Here is a 19,573-nt window from a genome sequence, read left to right on the forward strand (position 1 = left end):
CTCACAGTGCCAATATTTTATACCGTGGTTTAATTCTCTTTCGTAGAGTCTTGTTTCAAAGGTATATACGAAACAATAATAGAAAATGTGATACTTATGTTGGATACAGCAAATTAACACTGTGGCTTGAAATATTTTCTCCTTCTTCTTCTCTTTGGACATTACGTGTTGATGTGTTAAGCTGAGGTACCTTGTACTTGGTGTGGGCCAGACCATAATCTCCGATCTTCACCGAGACATCAGCAGTCAGCAAGCAGTTCCTCAAGGCCAGGTCGCTGGTGACGGAGGAGACAGGGGAGGGTAAACAGACGTTACATGTCTTCTCTAGGAGGAGGGAGGCTCGTATCTCTGAAGGAACAACTTATTACTTCCATCTTTTTGAAGAAAGTGCTGCGCTGGAGAGGAGCGGTCACCGCCTGCAACAAAATCACTGATGCTGGAGTCTATGAGGAGCACTCAGGCAGCACCAGGATATTGTTTCAGGCAGAAACCCAGGAGAAAATCAAGCAAATCAAAGTGTTCTGCAGTGGTCATTTGGTCATTTGAACATTTGTACAGCAGCAGAAGAAGAGGTGATTGTCTACCTATGGGTGAAGTTGTGTTTGTGCAGGTGTAGGAGTCCTGAGGCTACGTCACACGCCATCCGCTGAAGGATCAAGGGCTCCGGGGTCATGGTGTCAGAGCTCCTGCAGCTCCTCAGGTAACCCTTCACATCGCCCTGGACACAGCACAGAAAGAATCATGTTACAGCCACTGGCCACTGGAGGGCAGTCTTCTTCAAGCCTCTACACTATGAGCTCCCTCATGCCCTCTTCTTCTTCTTCTTCTTTTATGCAAATCTGGTTTGTTATTAGAGTCTGGAAGGAGCAGATGAGCTGAGTTTTACAAGTTCACTTAGATTATTAGAGATTTAAACAAACAAATCCGCCCATCTGAGTGAACTAAGCTCATAGTTGGAACGAAATCATTCATCTGTTCAGTTTTGAGTCTTAGTCCGCTTATTGTTTGGACTAATAACTGTTTAATGAGTCTAGTTTCGAGTTTCCTGACTTTGTTGAATATTATTCAGCTGAACATTCAATACATCTCATCAGATGACACCAGCTTCCTTCATTTAACACAGAGGATATGAAACCGGAGAACTTTTCACCTCCGCTGCTGTTTACGAGCTTTTAAACACAAGTGTTTAGTTTAGAGGTGATGGTGGATTTTTAAGCTGCAGCTGGAGCCATAGATTGACCTCGCTGCTCTTTATAAAATATCTTCCGTCGGTTTAATGCTCGCCGGATGAGTTACAAGAGATGAAATTAGAAGGTGAAATCTCGACAGGTGCAGTGTATCTCGTCTGGAGCCAGGGACACGTGTCCTCTGGGTGTAGATACCCACCAGTGGACAAAACTCCATCACCAGCAGGTAGGGGGTGACCTCGGTGCACTGGGCCAGGCAGTGCAGCAGGGCAGGATGCTGCAGGGCGCTGGAGAGCAGAGAGGAGGGATGCAACCACATGGATTAACCGAGAAAATAGTGCACATCCAGTCATTTATGTGTTAAGAGTAGTTCCTCTGCAGCTGATGTTACTGTATCTCTGTATCTCCAGCCATCAGGCTGACTAAGGAGGAGGGATGAAGGTGTAATAAAGGTACCGGTAGGGCTGGGCCTCCTCCAGGAAGTGCATCTGGTCCTGCACGCTGGCGCTGACTTTCAGCTCCTTGATCACCACTTGGGTGGTGTTCAGCCCCGCGTTCACCTCCCCCAGCAGAACCTGGAAGAACACAGGCAGAGACGAATACGTACGAGGAGAAGACGCACACGGATGTACGCGCACACACACACAAACCCAGGGAGCGTGGAGTGAGGACGGACCGTTACACAAAGACAGACGAGAAGCGGACATGCAGGGTTCAGCAGAACGCACAAAAACACATGGACATACCCGGTCAAGGTACACGGGGATGGAAAAGACGGATGTTTATTCATGAGTGAGCGTATGAATCAGGGAAGGAGGAGAAACAGAGGGGAGGGAGGAGGGAGGGGGGGATGAGAGAAAAGGACAACGTGTTATCTGGTTGTAAAAACATTTCACAATCATTTAAAAACTAGTTCTCAGGAGCTGAGTGTGTCACTGCTGTGACCAGTCGGCTTCAGTCCGGGTCTTATTACACACAGACCCAGACCCAGACCCAGAGCTCACCTTCCCGAACCAGCCATTCCCGATCTCCTTCAGGTAGAGCAGACTGTGGCGGCCGATGTCCGTGGATTTCAGGAGTTGCACTAAAGGGGGAGGACAGAGAGGACGGGTCACTCCGGATGCATCCTCCTCCACATCCTTACGAGAACTGTTTAAAACGTGTTTCAGAGAAGCTTTGACTTCACAGAAACAGCTCAGCAGCTGATCGACTCTCTGCCTTAAAAGCCACATGAGAACATTTAAAAACGAATAATCATATTAATATAAATGAGCTTATAATCTGTTTCTTCATCTGTTAGAAAACACACGAGTGAAAGATGCATTTTAAAGGTTTTCAAAACCTCAACCAGCAGCTATTTAATCACAGTAAGATTTAATTTTAATTCCATTAAGTCACATAAAACTAACAAATCAAATGAAGTCACTGTTTATTTCAGCCTCGTATCATCTCAGCCTTATTCCACTGTTAAATATTTCACAGTAAATTACCTGCTAATCATTCTATTACGTTCACAGTAGTTCTGCAGTAATTTACTTATTTATTGCACATATATCACAGTAAATCACTGTGAAAGTAAAGCATCTATTTCACAGTGATGCACTAAATGACAGCATTATATTGTGAATGTGAATGTCAGAATCTCTCTACGTGGTTTAGTTCTGGAAGAATCAAAGCTGGAACACAGTTAAAAATAATAAGAAGTTGTTGGGTTCGGCTGATTTCTTTTTGTTTTGATAAAATGTGTTGGTTGAATCTTTAATACCTTTATTTCACTAACTCTGGGCCGTTTGGCCTCAGGGCCCAAAAAAAACAAACACTTTTTTGGGAAAAGCTTCTGGTGAAATGATATAACTGTACCTGCATAAATGGTCTGAAAGTGTAAATGTTGTATCCTGACACATGGGGAAGTATCAGAGTCATATTCTGGGACTCAGTGTCTTTCATTTTATTCTACATATCACTGCCTCACATGGATTTAGAAAATAAAAAACATATTTATGAGCTTCATTTTAAGTCCAGGCTGATGTTTCTGTCTATTACACCCGTTATGACCCAAAGTCTCAGCACACGGTTAAAAATAAGAAGAAGTTGTCAAGTTCACCTGAATTATTCTGTTTTTTTTTTTTACAAATGTGTTGGTTGAATCCTAAAATGACTTTTATTAATGAAACCAGAGGAAAACGTCATATTGCATCATTTACTCAAACACACGTCAGAGCTGTGATTGGTTCGTAAAGACGCCGCTGTCCCATAAACCAGCAGAGGAACGATGGACGGTTAAATCATATATTTTAATGGATTAATTGTTTTATGAGAAAGATGTTAATGGTTATTTTTCTAACTCGTAGAAGGAACGTGAGAGAACCCACCACCTCCAGGCTGTTAAGTATCTGCTGTAGAGTCCATCCTCAGTCTAATCCAGGTCTTTCGTCCCTCTTTAAAGTGAATCGGTCCATGGTGGTGATGGACCCCGGTCGTCCACGGAGCTGCCTCTGTCTCTGCGTCTCCTCCAGCTCCATCCTCTGACCCCCCGGCTCCTTCCTGCCTCCTGGACATCCCCGACCGTCCCGCTCCGTCCTGCTCCGTCCCAGCTCGGCCGAATGAAACGGTCCGATGGTAACGTCCCCTCCTCTGTCCCTCCGTCTCCCCCTCCTCCTCCTCCTCACCATCCATCCATCCATCCATCCCTTTCTTTCCGTCTTCCTTTCTTCCTTTCTTCCTTTCTCTCTGCGTCTCCCACCATGACTCTCAGACTCTGGGCGTACAGGGACACAGGCAGGTCTTTGTGGAGCCGTCGTCCCCGTCCAGACGGCCACACAGTCCAGTCACTGTGTGGAGGCCATATTGGACACCCCTGTCCCCTTCCCCACGCTGGTCATTCCTTACACCCACTCACGCTCCCTCTGGCCCCGAGCAGAAAAGACGCCATTGTCCGGACGCTGAGGGCAGCATGGCACCAGTTAGGACCAGTTAGGAGACACACTGGGACCATTATCCTCCGGCTCCGTGACACAGGAACCGACTGATAACAGAGACAGGCAGCGGCTCCCACCTACACCCTCATGTTTACCTCATATTCATAACGCTCGTGGAACAATGAAATATAGAAAATATATCCACAAACACGAGAATAACACGTCTTATCCTCTGGGTCAGTTTGACTCAGTTTAAACCTTCAAAATGTTTGTTTGTTTATTTGTTTGTTTGTTTGTTGACGACCTAAATATGTCTTTAAATAAATCCACCCACACGTCCATCGATGATACTTATTCTACCAGTTATTATTATGTGTTTAAGTGGCTTTAAATAACTTCTAAGTTCATATTCTCGTTCTATATAATATTTGGTTTGAAAAACTATTGTCACAACTATTGTTAAAAATAATGTGTTGGTGTCAGTGTCTCCATTAAATTAGGATAAATAATTAAATATGAACATATAGGCAGAGACGTTAAACATTAAACGGGGTTAAATGATAAAAGGACGGTTAATATTTTATCAGCAGGACGTCTGAAGTGTCTGCGACTGTGAGATTTAATGGATGTTTATTCAGTTTAAAGTGAACAAGTCACAGCTGTAGGAGTTTATTTTATTTCTTGATGTTTTTCATCAAAAACTAGATGGAAAGTTTGAGAACGTGGAGTAAAGCTTCCTACAAGAACTCTCTGGAAGAAATTTGATTTCACTTTAGAAAGAGAAAATGTCACAAGTGTTTTCACGTTAAATCAGACAAAGGTGGTTTCAGGGATGAGTCCGAGGTTTAACCTTAAACATTTAAATAAAAAAGAAAGAAATACTGGAGCGTTGCAACTTATCAGGTGACATTTTTACTATAATTATCCTCTGACTTTAACATCATCATGACATATATGAGACATTTGTTTCATAAGAGAGATTTATATACAGACTCTTTAAAAAGAGTTAAACTGAATCATGTTTTTTTTTACTTTTACATTGAAGTTGTGACTCTTTCAAATCTTCTCGACCCTGAAACTTAAACCTTCTTCTGTTCCTTTCTGACATTTATTCATCAATGTTCTGGTAACATTAACGTTCACCAGAAGATAAACTGAGGAAAAAGGTTCATACCAATAAGTGTGATCATGTAGTAAATATGTAGAACTCACGCTGGTTTGAAGCTGCTTCCAAACTTCTCACCACAATAGATGAACTTTATCAGAACGCGCTCGTTTAAATTTCACTCTGTGCAACAAACTGAAAAACGTCCTCAGACCTCGTTAGAATAAATAACAGGTTTAGTGCAACATCTCACGGAACAAAAAGCATCTGGATTAATGCAGGAAACGTTAGGAGAGAAGCACTCAGGGCTAAATGGAGCTCCCATCATGCACCTCTGCGTCTGGCCCGTCATTAGAGGTGAACGTGAACATGAGACCTGGACTTGGTTCCTCTCTGGTTCCTCCCGTCTCCTCTGAGTGGGCGTGAGCTGCATTAGTCTTCAGCGCCCAGGACAGAGCAGCTGCTCCAGGGCGGCTCCGAGCTGCAGAGCCAAGCGCTGGCGTCTCGTTAGGAGCCGCACCTCAGAGATGCTGAGGAGCTCAGCTCTCAGGAATCGCTCCCGACTCCAGTAACCGGAGAACTTTACATCCTGATGCTCATAAAACGTTCTTCTCCTGAGCTCTGAGCTTCTCAGTCTGAACATTTCATCATCATCGTGTGAAAACACTTAAACCTGCTCTGGAGCGTTTGCAGGAGATGACGACAGCGTCCCGATGAAAGGACGCAGGGTTACTGAGGTAGTTAACGTATATTATAGCGGTGATGTCAGTGGGCGAGGTCGTCCTCAAGGTCCAGTAATGAATCTCTGACTGTCACTACAGTAAAACACATGGTTCCCATCATCCACACAGAACATGTGTTCTCAAGTCACGGAGAACAGTGGGAAAAGATTTCCTAGAGATTAATGTGAAACTTTCCATACAAGGAGCTGTTTGTTATTCTTTCATTCGTTCACATATTCTCTGTGATTTTGCTCCCTTTACGTTTCACTTCATGTTTCCCGTTGCGTTATCTGCTGGAGGCCGCGTGTGCGTGGGCACGATCCATTAAATCTCACCACACTCCAGGGTCACAAGTTTATCAGGGAGCAGCATCGGCCCATTAACACACAACCAGCGGCATTGTGACGAGGAGCAGGGAGGGAAAGAGCGAAGTGAAGCACCGGAGCGAAGGGGACGCTTCTCACTGGGGTTTTGTGCTCCGGCGTGCCTGACATACCGGCGCACAGCGGCGTGGGCCGGACGCCTGGATCATTATTATTATGCAACAGGCAGATGTTTGTGGGAGCGAAACGCTAAAGAGCACAGAGTTCACTCTGGAGGGACCTGCAGCGAGGGACTGTGGGATGGGAGGAGGCCCGGCCGACCCGGGCCAGGATCAGGGTGGTGCTCGCTCCGGGGACAATGTTTGGCCACGGACGCACAAACGAGACGTACGCACATATGTGAGAGGCTCTCGACCAGAGATCAGGATCAGTTCACGTCAACGGACCAGAGACATGAGAAATATTAATATTAAATATTTTACATTAGGCTACATCTGTGCACCTCTCATTTGTTGAACTTTATATTCTTCCTGTTATTCCTGACGCTCCTATTTGGAGGGGGGGAGCTCATGCTTGGTCCTGGCTCGCTTTGTCTTCGTCCACAGGTCTCATCTTCTTCTTCTTCTTCTTCTTCTACTTCTTCTTCTTCTTCTTCTTCTCCTCAGGCATCAGTTTCTGAGGGGTTGTTGTTCTCCAGGGTTCGGCTCCGTGGGACAGGACTGATTTTACATTTGAGTTGAAGATTCTTATGTTTGTTTATTCTGGTTCGTCTTTAGAGCGTCACATGTTCTTGAGTGATAGGAAATCTGCCCAGTGTCTCTCCTGCTTTGTCTCACGTTACATGAGGAGCACATTATAGATTGTGTATAATGTTTGCATGTTTTGTTTAGTTTGAAATGAGCTAAATCTAGTGCGTCTATTCACGTCTTTGACACTAATTAAGTTTAGACACGGCAGCGAAAACAGTCTTTTTGCAATATTTTGATATTTTGCTTCATTAACACGTCTTATATCAAACTAGTTGTGGTCAAAATGCTCATTTCTGTGTTAATTTCTCTGACTTTGTTTGTGTTGAGCCTCTAGTTTCCTCCTAAATTCTCTAAAGTCGTCGTTCTACTTTGAGCCTCGTCTCTGTCTGTATATGAGGAACCGTTGTGAAGCTTTTCATCTCCTACAGAAGTTTGTCACGTCCAAATATGGTCACATCCTGTCTACTGGAAACCAATGGTGACAGTATAAAAAACTCTAATTGGTTGGTGTCGATTTCTGATGACGTGATTCGTTCAAAAGTGTCACATGACCGGATATTCTCCTGGTCTGTGTTTATCTGAGAGACATTTAAAAATGAAATGTCTTCCAATAAAAAATATACATGATTTTACAGTGTAAAACTTTAAAATGAGTTTCTCCTCTTCAGCAGCTCTGACACAAACCAAACTTTACACATTTAATCCTAATGACATTCTGCAGGTTTTTACAGAGGAGATTCATCATATATCATTCAGAGTCTCATTTATAGAACATTTTACTCCTAAATCTTTTTTCTGGCCTGTTGACAGTATTTTGTGAGTTATGGAGCGGTAAAAGGAGATTCCCTCTGTATATACCTGGAAATCTAATACGTTAACGAAATGAAACAAGAATTTTGAACTTTACTTTAGTCGTTATTCAGATTTCTGGTCTGGAAATATATGTAAATGAGCGCATATTTAAGTAGATAAGTCCTCATTTGCATATTTAAATTTAAATTCACAGAAAACTTGTAATACAAAAATGTATTATATTTATGTAAGTAATAAACTGGAGAAGTTTCATGCTGATATCAGCTCCGATTCACCTGTTGTGCTGTAGTTTGTGGTGATTTTCCATGAACCTAATAAAGTTCTATGATTCTTAGATAATCAGTCTTAATCGAACCAGTGGAGTTTAACCCCAGATTTTTCCCCCTCAGACTCGACGTGTGGATTCATTTAAGAAGAACTCACCAGATCGAGACGGCTGTTTGGCCACCGGCAGGGAAACCTCAGTGAGCGGCAGGATGTAGACGTCCGGGCTGCCCTGGGAGGCCGGCGAGGCCAAGGTGGACATGTCTGCGTGGTACTCGTCCCCGTCCACATTCTTAAATTCCTGGAGAACACAGAGGACGCAAAGACGTCAAAATTACAAAAGAGGCCAAAGACACGAGCTGTTTGAGGCGTTAACGAGTTAACAGACGCAGTCGGGAAGAAGCAGGAGAAGCTGTCGTTGAAATCTTCTGTAGATTTTGTATAATTTTTGTTGCATTACGCTCTGATGTATGAAAACGTAGAATGATATCTTGGCGGCGGAGCTGAGATTAACTGAAGCAAGCTGTCCTGGCCCGGTCCAGAGGAAACGGAGCCAGGACGCTGATTATTAGCTCCGAGATTAATCCTCTGCTTCACAGATAGGCCGCGGGATTCTGACGCTAAGACACAACAGAACGTCTGGAAGGGAACGAGAACAAGTCGCTTAATTTCATGACATTTGACCCAAACTCCTCTCAGCTTCACCAGCTTTTAGCGGCTTCAGGTGTTTTTAAGAGATGAAAAATCTTCTAATTAAATATTAAACTGAGCTTATGAGAAAGAAATCACAGCCAAAATAATCACCTCAAACTTTAAAGTGGAGAATGTGACTTTGTAAACAGTGATAAATGAAAGTGAGGGCGGTGCAGTGGTGAGGTCTCACAGCGAGAAGACTTCCTCCAAATGCCCCAAACTTTTTATCCTTTTACTCCATCTGTGTTTAACTTGTGACTTAAGACTTAACCACTATCCTCATTATCAGGCTCGACTCTGGAATAAGTTCCTTTATCTGTGTCACATCGAGCTCCGGACAGAAAGATTCTGTGTCCGTCGCAGAGATGGAGCCGCAGCGAGGAGGGAGTTTGGACCGGATGTCAGAATAAAAGCCTCTTAGATGGGAGCTGGGGAGCGGAGGGGTCCCATCGCTGCTGGAAAAATGTGACCCGCTGCAGCCCCCCCACCTCCCCCCTCCTCCCTCCCTCCTCCCCCAACGCATCAACACCCCCGCACACACACACACACACACAGAAACACATGCTCACATAAACACCTCCGTCTCACGCTTCGCCCCTTCGTCCCCGTCTCCCCCCTCAACTCCCCCAAAGAAGAAGCAACCTCACGCATCTTCACACGGCCCCCGCTCGCCCTCCTTCAACATGTGGTTTCACTCTGCACACACACACACACACGCACACACACACACGCACACACACACACACACACACACAGAGAAGCTTCATCCTGCAGGAAAACGTGGTTTAAATGAAGGACGATCACAAACAGTTACAACATTTTCAACATGTTTCATCCTGAAAACGCACACGAGTTCTTTTTACATTTTAAAGAAGTTTTTTTTTTTAGATGATTAATTCTCAGCTGATATTAAAACTAGTTTAAACAGACGCCGTCCTTCTTACCTCTCTCCTCCTCAGAGTCGACTCAGGTGAAGAGCGGCTCAACGTTTCTCTCACAAACACACAAATAAAAGGAAACACACACACACACACACACTCGGCTTCGCCCTGATGTGACGGGTGGAGGTGGCAGCAGCAGAAAGAGGCTTCGGCCGCTCGGATCCAGGAGGAGGAGGAGGAGGAGGAGGAGGAGGAGGAGGAGGAGGAGGAGGAGATGCTTCGCTGATCACTGACCGTCCCCTGGACTGATGTGGATGTGGGGACGGTCAGGGAGGGAGGGAGGGAGGGGGGGAGGGAAAAAAAAGGGGGAGGGGGGAGGCAGTTCGGGGTGAAAGGAAGAGGGCGGAGCCAGGACAGAACCTCTGGTCATCTCGTGAGGGAGGGGAGGGGAGAAAAAAGGAGCCCCCGCAAAAATGTGAGAGAGAAAAATACAAGGAGGAGGGGTGAGGAGGGGTGAGGAGGGGTGAGGAGGGAGGAGTGGGGTGGGGTGGGGGGGGCTCACATACTAAACATGTGACATCACTCACACTCTTCCTCTCTCCCAAAAGTCAGAGAACATCTGCAGGGCAGCCCCCCCCCCCCCCCCCCCCCCCCTCACACCCCTCCTCCTCCCCTCTTCTCACCCCTCCTCACCCCTTCCTCACGCCTCCACGTTAAACCATGAACACACATATTTTATTAACTCTACTTGTGAGGACTCCTCTCACCACATTCTTTCCAGGGATCTGAGCCTGACCTTTGACCTCACGGACCCTGAGTTTAACCTCCATCGTTCACGAACCAATCAGCTCTGAGGGAAACGCTGCTTCATGAAATATGACGTTTTCTTCTGGTTCCACTGATAAAAGTCATTATAGGATTCAACAAACTTCTTCTTAATTTTCATCTTTGATTCCTCCAGAACTAAACCACTTTAAAACGAGACAAAGACCATGAATGATCCAACATGTTCATTAACACCATCCAGTTACTTTGTCTACGTCCTAAACAGACTCTGTAGCTTATTACCAGCACTTCATAACATTTACAATAAATTACTGTAACATTCACAGTATAATACTGTAATTTAGTTCATTACTGTGAATGTTGTGACAGTAAATGACCAGAAATGTACTTTACTGGCTGATAACTGCACATTAAATTACTATGAAATATCTGGTAAATTACTGCAGAGTTAATGTGATTATTAGCCTCTAATTTACTGTAAGTTGACTGGATATAAGAGGTGAATATAAACACGCGTTTCATTGGTTCATTTTATGTAACTTAATGACTTATCAGGACGTTAAACGTCAGAAATCAGAGTAAATGAAGTGTTTTTGTTCTAATAAATGAGTCGTTTACTGTTTCACTGTGATGAAGTAGTCGCTGGTTGAACTTTTGTTTCTGGAGTTTTGAAAAACTTTTAAATGCAGCTTTGAGCAGCGTTCAGTTGATTTTATGTTCGTCCTGAATAAATTAAATTTAAAGTTAAATGGTGAATGTGCATAAAGTCTCCTCCTCTGTTACTAGTGATCATCTGACAGGAATCAAACAGTCTGTGTTTGTGTTTTTAATCTCAGGTTTTGTTATTTCTAAGGGAAGACTGAGACACTGAGACACTGAGACACGGTCGTCTCCGTCTCTGTCTCTGTCTCCGTCTCCTGATGGACAGATCCACGTCCCGGCTCAGACCGTCCCACTAAGGACCAGTCCTCCTCTTTTTTCTTTTTTATTCCTTCTCTGGTTGGAGGGGCTGTGTCTGATTCCAGATGGGGCCCCGGGGCCGGATGCACCACGGACTCATGGGTTTGCCCTTCCTCACGCCCTCTCACCCCCCCCAACAGCTCCCCCCCTCCCTCACTACAGCCCCCGTCCTCAACACACCCTGACAGGTCTGAGCCGGGTGGTCCAGCCGGGGAGACGCTAAGCAGACACCAGGCGTCCATCCGTACACACCACCCCCCCTCCCTCACCGACACCCCCACACCACCCCCCCACCACCCCCGCCTCCTCCCGACTTTCTGCAGCGAACCTCGTACAGCGTTCAGGGGGGAGCAGGATGTTCTCTAACAGATCTAAAGTCATAAAACGCTGAGACTCGACGTAGACGCTGAGTGTAAACACAATCATGTTTGTTTAGAGGGAAACTCTCCGAGGTTAGAAGTTTAAACTCTGACGGTCACATGGACACGTCTCCGCACACCCACGCTCGTCTTTCTGTCCTGCTGAGGACCTTCCTGGAGGACTTCCTGTCCAACCTGACCAGCGATGACATGTCTAGTTTATGTCGTTATTCCACCGCTGGTTTGTCGACGTGGCCTCGGCCGATAACTGGAACACTTTCTGAAACACAACTAACAGGAAGAAACCTGGAACAGGACGGATGGAAAACCTGGTCTCTCCACCCCACTAACCCCCCACCAAACCCTGAGTTCAGACCAGGACACGGAGCAGTGGACGTCTCTGGGACTGTCTCACAAACTCCACAGATTATTCTGCTCCATTTAAATGTTTATCCTCTTAGCTAGATGCTAGTTGGTGTAAAAACCTGACAGTGGATTCATCCTGCAACCAATCACGTGACAAAAGAGCAAAAATGTGCAAAACCTCATTAAATTTTACAGTTGAAACTTTATGTTTATCAACTTTTCTAGTTTAATGTGACACGAAAACAAATTCCATCGACACTAACGAGCTGTAACTTCACTAATTAGCACGTACTCGTTTGAGGACGTTGGGACTTCATTGTTCTGCTCAGACATGTTCAGGTATTAAAATAAACAGATTCATATGTTGTCACGCTTTGGTGACGAAATAATCCCAGTGTCCACATATGAGGACAAGTACTACTTCCTGTTCAGAGATGATGCTTAGTTTTTATACGTCTTAGGCCCAACTGATCCCAAAAACTGTGGAGGATTTAAAACTACAGACCGAACCTAAGCTCAGGTCTATAGTCTGAAAAACTACATACAGCACATGTTTGCTCATGATATAAACTTATTTTAGTTTTGAGTTTCAAAGTGTTCGAGGACGTTGGGACTAAATTATTTACAATTCTGTCTTTGCACGACCATGTTCAGTTTTATATTTTGTTAAATACTGGTGACTTTATTATAATGTACAGTGAAATAATCCGTGTCCACATATGAGGACATCATTTTTTCCAACTTCTACTGTTTCGAAGCTGATGCTTAGTTTTTATAGATCTTAGGTCCTACTTATCCCAAATGAAGAGAAATTGAGAAACAGAAACATGCAAACCAAACTAAAGCTCAGGTCTCAGGAGGTTAAATGAAAAAACAACCAAAGAGGAGTTTGTTCAGGCAGGAATCAGGCACAGAGATCATGTTACTCCAGTTTTAGCTTCTCTTCGCTGGCTTCCTTTAACCTCCTGAGACCAAAGCATTTGTTTGAATTCATCTAAATTTCTTTAAAATAAGATTAAGATCTTTAGGTATTTGGGATCATTTTGACCTCAGAAGAATAAAAAATAATAAAAAATAAGCATCAACTTTGAACTGGAAGTAGTTTTTGAAAAAAATAAATAAATAAAACTATGTGGACACAGGGATTATTTCACTGTATATTACCATGAAATCCCAACGTCCTCAAACGAGTACATCTGAACTTGTTAAATTTTCATGTCAAATCAAACTAGAAAAGTTAATAAGAATAAATAAACAAGTGTATCGACCTTTCACTACCAGTATATGGCAGATAAAAGTGTCTCTTTATGAGGACGACAGGTCTAAACGAAGCAGAATAAACTGCAACAAACCTAAACCCGACTGTCCCCATATGAGGACGCCGGGTCTCAGGTGGTTAAAATATAACTAAAACTAAGAACATGAAGACACAGGCTTCTTCTTTATTCACCCGTCCTATTTTCTCCGGAGCTCTGACCCAGTTCACTTCAGCAGAGTTCACACCAGAGCCGGTGGTGACTGAGAGGCAGCTTTTCGTAACTCACACACCTTGAAGCCCAGTTTTCCCTTCTTGCAGCAGAGACACGCCAGCATGAGGAAGACGAAGGTGAACAGACCCGAGAGGGAGATGGCCACCACAGCCAGGGAGGACGACCAGGACAGCTCGCTCAGCGCAGCGCCATCTGCAGGACACGGGGAGACACCAGAGCAAAGGGTCCTGGGTTTAATTTTCATACAGTCATAAATCACTTTTCTAGTATCCTCAGATATTAACAGTTTGTTTTCTCTTTGTGTGTGTGTACACGTGCAATCTTCATTCACATGCAAGGACTCAGTTATGAATTATTATTATTAGTAGTAGTAATATTATATATATTAATTGGTTTATAGATATGCAAATACTTTTCCTTATTTTTACATTTATTTATTGTTATTTTAATGAGGGTAACTACAGGTAAGTAAAGTAAATATGTAAACTAAAGTGGAATAAAAATTAAAAAAACATTCACATTATTTATTTGTAGCTCAGCATCGTGTTTTTGCTGGAGATATCACACTTTGAATCATAATAGTTTGTAGCATTTACCCAGTTAACCAGGGAAAACATTTCTTCACAGAACAACGCTGTGAAGAAACGTCCTTAACTCTAAAATTAAACTTATTATTAGACGCTGCTGCAAAGTTAAATTGTGCTCATCTTTATTAGTTTTATCTGAATGAAAGGAAGATTAAAAACCGAGGATCCGCTGCTGCTGCTGGTTTTACTGTAGATGAAACGTTATTATTTCCATGTGTCACTGCTTCACTGCAGTGCCCCAGAAACACAGTTATGCAGCAGAAACCTGGCTGTGAGCTGATCACAAACCCCGACCAGGATGTGGATATTTATGGAGCTTCTGAAGTGGTTCCACGTGGAACTAAAGTACATTTACTCAGATGCACCAGATGTAACGTGATACTTGTTCATTCAAAATAATGCTTCAAAATTTAACTCACTCCCACTCATGCATAATGAACTTTAATCCTAAGGTTTTGTGTGCAGATTTTGCATTATTTATTTATTTATTTAAGAATCCAGGTGTTAACCGCTGCGGTTTAACGACGTTTAAATGTGGAATGAGGTCAGTTCACAGAGGAAGCTTACGGGTGGGCCTCAAACGTCTCAGCTCAGAACATTTCTCTGTGTTTAGAGGTTTTCTCCCGCACAAACAAACAGTCGGTGAGAATAGCAGCCGTTATAACATGATGAGACTTTTAGAGGAGGAAAAAGAGACGAGAGACGTTCAGAGGAACCAGGCGAGCGAGTCCCCGGCCGGGACGAGTCACTGGGCCGCGGGAATTACAAAAACAAACAGGTTTCAGACACGGTTCAGAGACACGCAACACAAAAACTGGAAGAGGAGGAACAGACCGAAGTAGACCACAGCGAAGACACGTTTTTCTCTATCGTTTATCTGCAGAACAATGAATGTGCAGCTTTAATTAAAAGGTAGAGGCACATGTAATCACGATGACAACGGTTTACTCTGAAATCTAATTAAATCATTTATTCATGCTCCTCTGGGGTCGTGGTTCTGTGTGGTGCCTGATTTCCTGTTTTATTTTGTTAAGTCCTTCCTTGGTTTCCTGCCTGTTACTCAGAGTGTCTTCATCCTTTCGTCATCCTGACATTTTTTTTTATAATCCTTCAGTGTTCAGGTTTCCCTGTGGGTTTTCTGTTCTTGTTTTGGAATCACCTGCCACCTCTTTTTTTTTGTTTTTAACAGAAAGACACTCACTCCTACAGCCAATTTAGAATCAATGATGTGTTTGGACGGTGGGAGGAGCCGGAGAACCTGGAGAAAGAACCTGCAAACTCCCCCCAGAACGGATCAGAACCCAGAACCTCCTGGCTGTGAGGTATCCACACCTCTGCACAGTTCTTGTTTCATTGCCCTGCATGTCCCCCCCCCTCCCCTCCCTCCTCCCCTCCTCGTGTCCATTCTCCATAAATAAATATCGCGTTCCTACTTCGCACATTTTTTCATGTGGTGGCTTTTGCAAAAGAAGAAACGGTTGCCACGGAAACGGATTGGACGGACAGCCGTGCAGGATTCGCCTTCAGCTGCAAATCTCTCACAGCGATTCCTGCCAGCAGCCGTGTCACCGGGCCTCTAACACACACACACACACACACATGCACACACACACACACTGAACACACACACACTGAACACACACACACACTGAACACACACCGCGTGGCCTCTGCTGCCAGTTTGTGCTGATCCTCTGAAAGCTGCTGCGACTGGCTCTGAGCGACTATCAGGCTCTTAGTGTAATTGGACGGAGGAGAGAACACTGTATCAGGAGGCCGGCTGCTGCCAGAGTGCAAGAACAAAAACACATGCAAATTTAACAGTTAAATACAGGATTAGCTGGCGGCCTGGGGGGATGTGGAGCGTCAAAGTCACGTTTTTTTTTTTAATCTAATGCAACAGAATAAAAGCCGTGGTTGAGTCTGTGAGGCCTCTGAGTCATTCAGGTCATGGTCAAAATGTATTTCATGGTATTTTTTAAAGTTCATGTCCACAACGGTTCCTACTGGTTGAGAGAGGAACTAATGCAGTAGATTGACTGAGGACTTTTTCACTGTGATGATGAGTAAATACTGTAGAATAATCTCACACTGGTAGTAAAACAGGTTTATCATGACCCCGTGTTAGAACCGTCTCGTCTTCTCGTTCTGCTTCTTGATTTTTCTGACCTTTCCATCTTCACCAGCCTCTCAGAGACTCAGTCATGATGCTGCAAGTATCGATCTAAATATCGATAGCATCGATACCGAGGCTGGTATCGGTGTCAGATCGATACTAACATGATGAGACAGAATGAATTTTGTTACAGTTTCTCTTCTATACATTCAAATTGTTACATTTATATTTTTGTTACATTGTTCCTTTTTTATTTTGCACTAATGATTTTTCTTCTTAAATAAATAAATAAATGATCAGATGATCAGAACAGAAACACACCAGTATTCGGTATGAACCATGTTACCACCCAACCCCAGGTAGAACCCAAAAAGCAAAGCCACAACTAAGGCCTTTAGTGTTTCTAGAAGACATTTCCTCCGAGTCTTGAGTGGCTCTAAAAGCCCTGAACAACCAGCTGCTGTAGGAGCTTGTTTTACTTTCATTGGTCCTTTAAAACTTAACACCTGGATGAAACATCTTTACTCCAGCTGCCTTAGTTTCAGCTGTGGAACCTGGATGACTGAGAACCTTCACAGACACCTGGACTTTCTTGAAGACCTTTCTTTATTTCTTCTCCCTGAGAACCCTACGAGTCCAGTCCTAACCCTAACCCTAACCAGCGACCCACTAACGGGGAGTATAAAAAGACAAATGAGTGGGAGGAAGGGGTAAAAAAAAAAATAAAGCCTTGAAACGTTACGATAAAAGACTGAGCTTTAATTACTCTTTATTCGTCAGGGGGATAATTAGACGAGAGGGAAACTCGAACTGTGTTGTGGTTTATTTAAAACTGCAGCCGCTCCAGTGGGACGGTGTGACTGCAGATATAAATATTAGAGGAACCACGTGATGTTGGGACGTAGTTACGTGTCATTCTGCTGAATCCTTAACTCAATCTTCAGACTAACAATAGGCGCGTTTCACGGCCGACACGTTAACACAGAAGTGATAGATCAGAGTTACTCCTTCCAGCGAGCCTGCGTGCACATCCTAATAATTTATCTCATCATTCATCTCAACGTGGCTGATGTGTTCGTATCCGATGTCTGATAAATTTTACTCATCGTGCATTTGACTTCATTACTGTCCTAAATAAAAAAAAAAATTAAATAAAAAGCTGCACTGGACGACGTGTTCCTTCGTTACCTGCAGAGGAAAAATAAAATCTCTAATTAATACTTCATTTCCCAGGTTTATCTCCAAACATCTTCTTTTACGCACAGAATTTACAGATCTATGAAACCAGACACTTCAGTTCGTGTGAGCTTTAAATAAGGATCCTGTGGAGGAAGAGTCTGAGGGAGAAAGTCAGAGTTTTCTGGTGCAGCGCCCGGAGCGATAATGGAAGCAGGAGAGGGCAGGAAGGAGAAGGATGTCTGAAATATGGTGCAGTCATGTGACGCCGCCGCCGTACAGGTCTCAGGTCAGACTGAATGTAAAAGCAGCAGCTAAAGCTTCATCCTGACAGAGAAACACAAAACACAGCGCTGCTGTTTCCCTCTCTGTGTAAAATCAATGCTGCTAATCCTGATTAAATGAGAGGACGCTGCCTCTGTTTAGCTGTAATGAACCCACGTCCAAAAAGACTAAAGGTTCACAAAGAGAGAACTTCATTACAGAGACACAGACCCAGAGTACAGCGAAGGCTCAGAGATGCTGCATTGTTTTTTAGCTACTCAGAGGTGGAAGCCATTTTTAGCCTCCGAGGCAGAAAGCTGGGGCACATCCCGATGAGTAAACGATGAAAAGGGAGCGAGACGAAGGAAGGAAGGAAGGACACGAGGAAGGAAGGCACAGAGAGGAAACGCTGAGACAGAACCTGCAGCATCGAGAGTCTGATTTCCAGTTTGATCAGAAGAAGAAACTCTCAGGAAACCTTTGCATCTCCATGAGTTAGTCGCCACAGATGTTTGAGTCCTTCAGCTGCAGAATCTGAGCATTCGACCACAGCACCAGCTCATAAAGACTCCGTGAACACACACGTCCTCTGCAGCTCTGACTCACTAAAGAAACACCAAACTAAGAGATTCAAACTTCGTCCTGGGGGCGTGTGGTTCCCAAAACTCAAAGAGCATTCAACCCCTGGTTTGATATTTCCCCTCTGGCTCTCTAGTTTCTCTCAGAATTTATTTTGGAGTCAGACTATTTTCAAGCAACTATTGTAAATATTGATAATAATAATAATAAATGAATGGATGAAGTGATCACCAGATACCACATCTACTTGATGTTCTCCTTCGACGAGGAAACATTTTCACCCATCTGTTGGAGGCGTGGTTAGGGCGCTCCTATTTCACCTGGCAACAACAAAACACTATTTTCTGATTGGCTGATTGGTCGCTGCCTTCTCCTCATCCACTCACACATTACTAATCTTCTTCTTTAATTTCAAAGTCAACGTGCAGCGAGTTTCATCATTTTTTGATGTGAGAGCGTGAACTTATTGAAATGCACGAGACACAACAGCCTCACCAACACCTGAGTTACTTCCTGGGTCGCTCAGATCTTAAATAGTGGCCTGATGGTACTGACTGACTGCACCTGCACCGTGGAGGTGTGTAGTCGGACCAAATGAACGATATCTCCACTACAGCTAAACGTGCACAGGTACCAGGATGTTAGAGTGGATTGTGGGGTTTAATAAAAGCACCGCCCCAGTCCGCTGAGTGGAAGAGGTGCTGTGTTGTTTTTTTAATTTGGTGTTTAATGGTTTGTCATCCTTTGTCTGGTTCCAGTGTCGGTTGTGTTAACCTCACCTGAGCCAGATGAGGTTAAGACGGACAGATGCACTCATGGTTAAACTTAAAGGAAGAGAGGACGATTCTTCCTCGTCAGGAATTGGAACCAACATGCGATAAGATTATCAGATTTCTGTCGCCGTCTCTCTCCCTCACAGCTACAGGATGTCCACTGTGCATCATCTCTTATTAACATCAGTATCTGTGTCTAAATAACCCAGACGAGACGTAGAGGATGGTTCATCGTTTCATTTTAGGCTTCAGATTTATCTTCTGTTAAACGTGTATCAGCTGTCTGCGGTTTTCCTGAAATGTCAGAGTATTCCTGGGAGGGAACTCTGGCTCGTAGCTCTGACAGCAGTCGCAGTCTGTGAGACGACCTTTCCTCGTACCAGAACTCTTCAGCGTCTCCACTAAACAAATGTTGGGTTCAGTTTTTTAACACGAAGGGACCGGAGGGAACCTCAGGGCGGT

General features: G+C 44.0%; 2 protein-coding genes across 6 annotated transcripts in view; both read right to left on the reverse strand.

Moving 5' to 3' along the window:
- The window catches only part of LOC125022655 (zinc finger protein 37-like), a 144,383-nt gene that overhangs the window by 89,231 nt on the left and 35,579 nt on the right, over positions 1-19,573 (reverse strand). The window lies entirely within an intron of this gene.
- aatkb (apoptosis-associated tyrosine kinase b) overlaps positions 1-19,573 on the reverse strand; it is a 45,915-nt gene that overhangs the window by 8,298 nt on the left and 18,044 nt on the right. The window contains exons 2-8 of one of the 5 annotated variants that reach the window (XM_047609489.1): positions 13,675-13,808; positions 8,241-8,382; positions 2,192-2,271; positions 1,644-1,762; positions 1,387-1,474; positions 585-718; positions 191-275 (exon numbers count right to left, since the gene is read on the reverse strand). In XM_047609489.1, the coding sequence (XP_047465445.1) occupies positions 191-275; positions 585-718; positions 1,387-1,474; positions 1,644-1,762; positions 2,192-2,271; positions 8,241-8,382; positions 13,675-13,808 (782 nt within the window). The other 4 variants (XM_047609490.1, XM_047609492.1, XM_047609491.1 and 1 more) reach the window with 4 other exon arrangements.

The sequence above is a fragment of the Mugil cephalus genome, chromosome 16 (assembly GCF_022458985.1).
Source record: "Mugil cephalus isolate CIBA_MC_2020 chromosome 16, CIBA_Mcephalus_1.1, whole genome shotgun sequence".
NCBI lineage: Eukaryota > Metazoa > Chordata > Actinopteri > Mugiliformes > Mugilidae > Mugil > Mugil cephalus.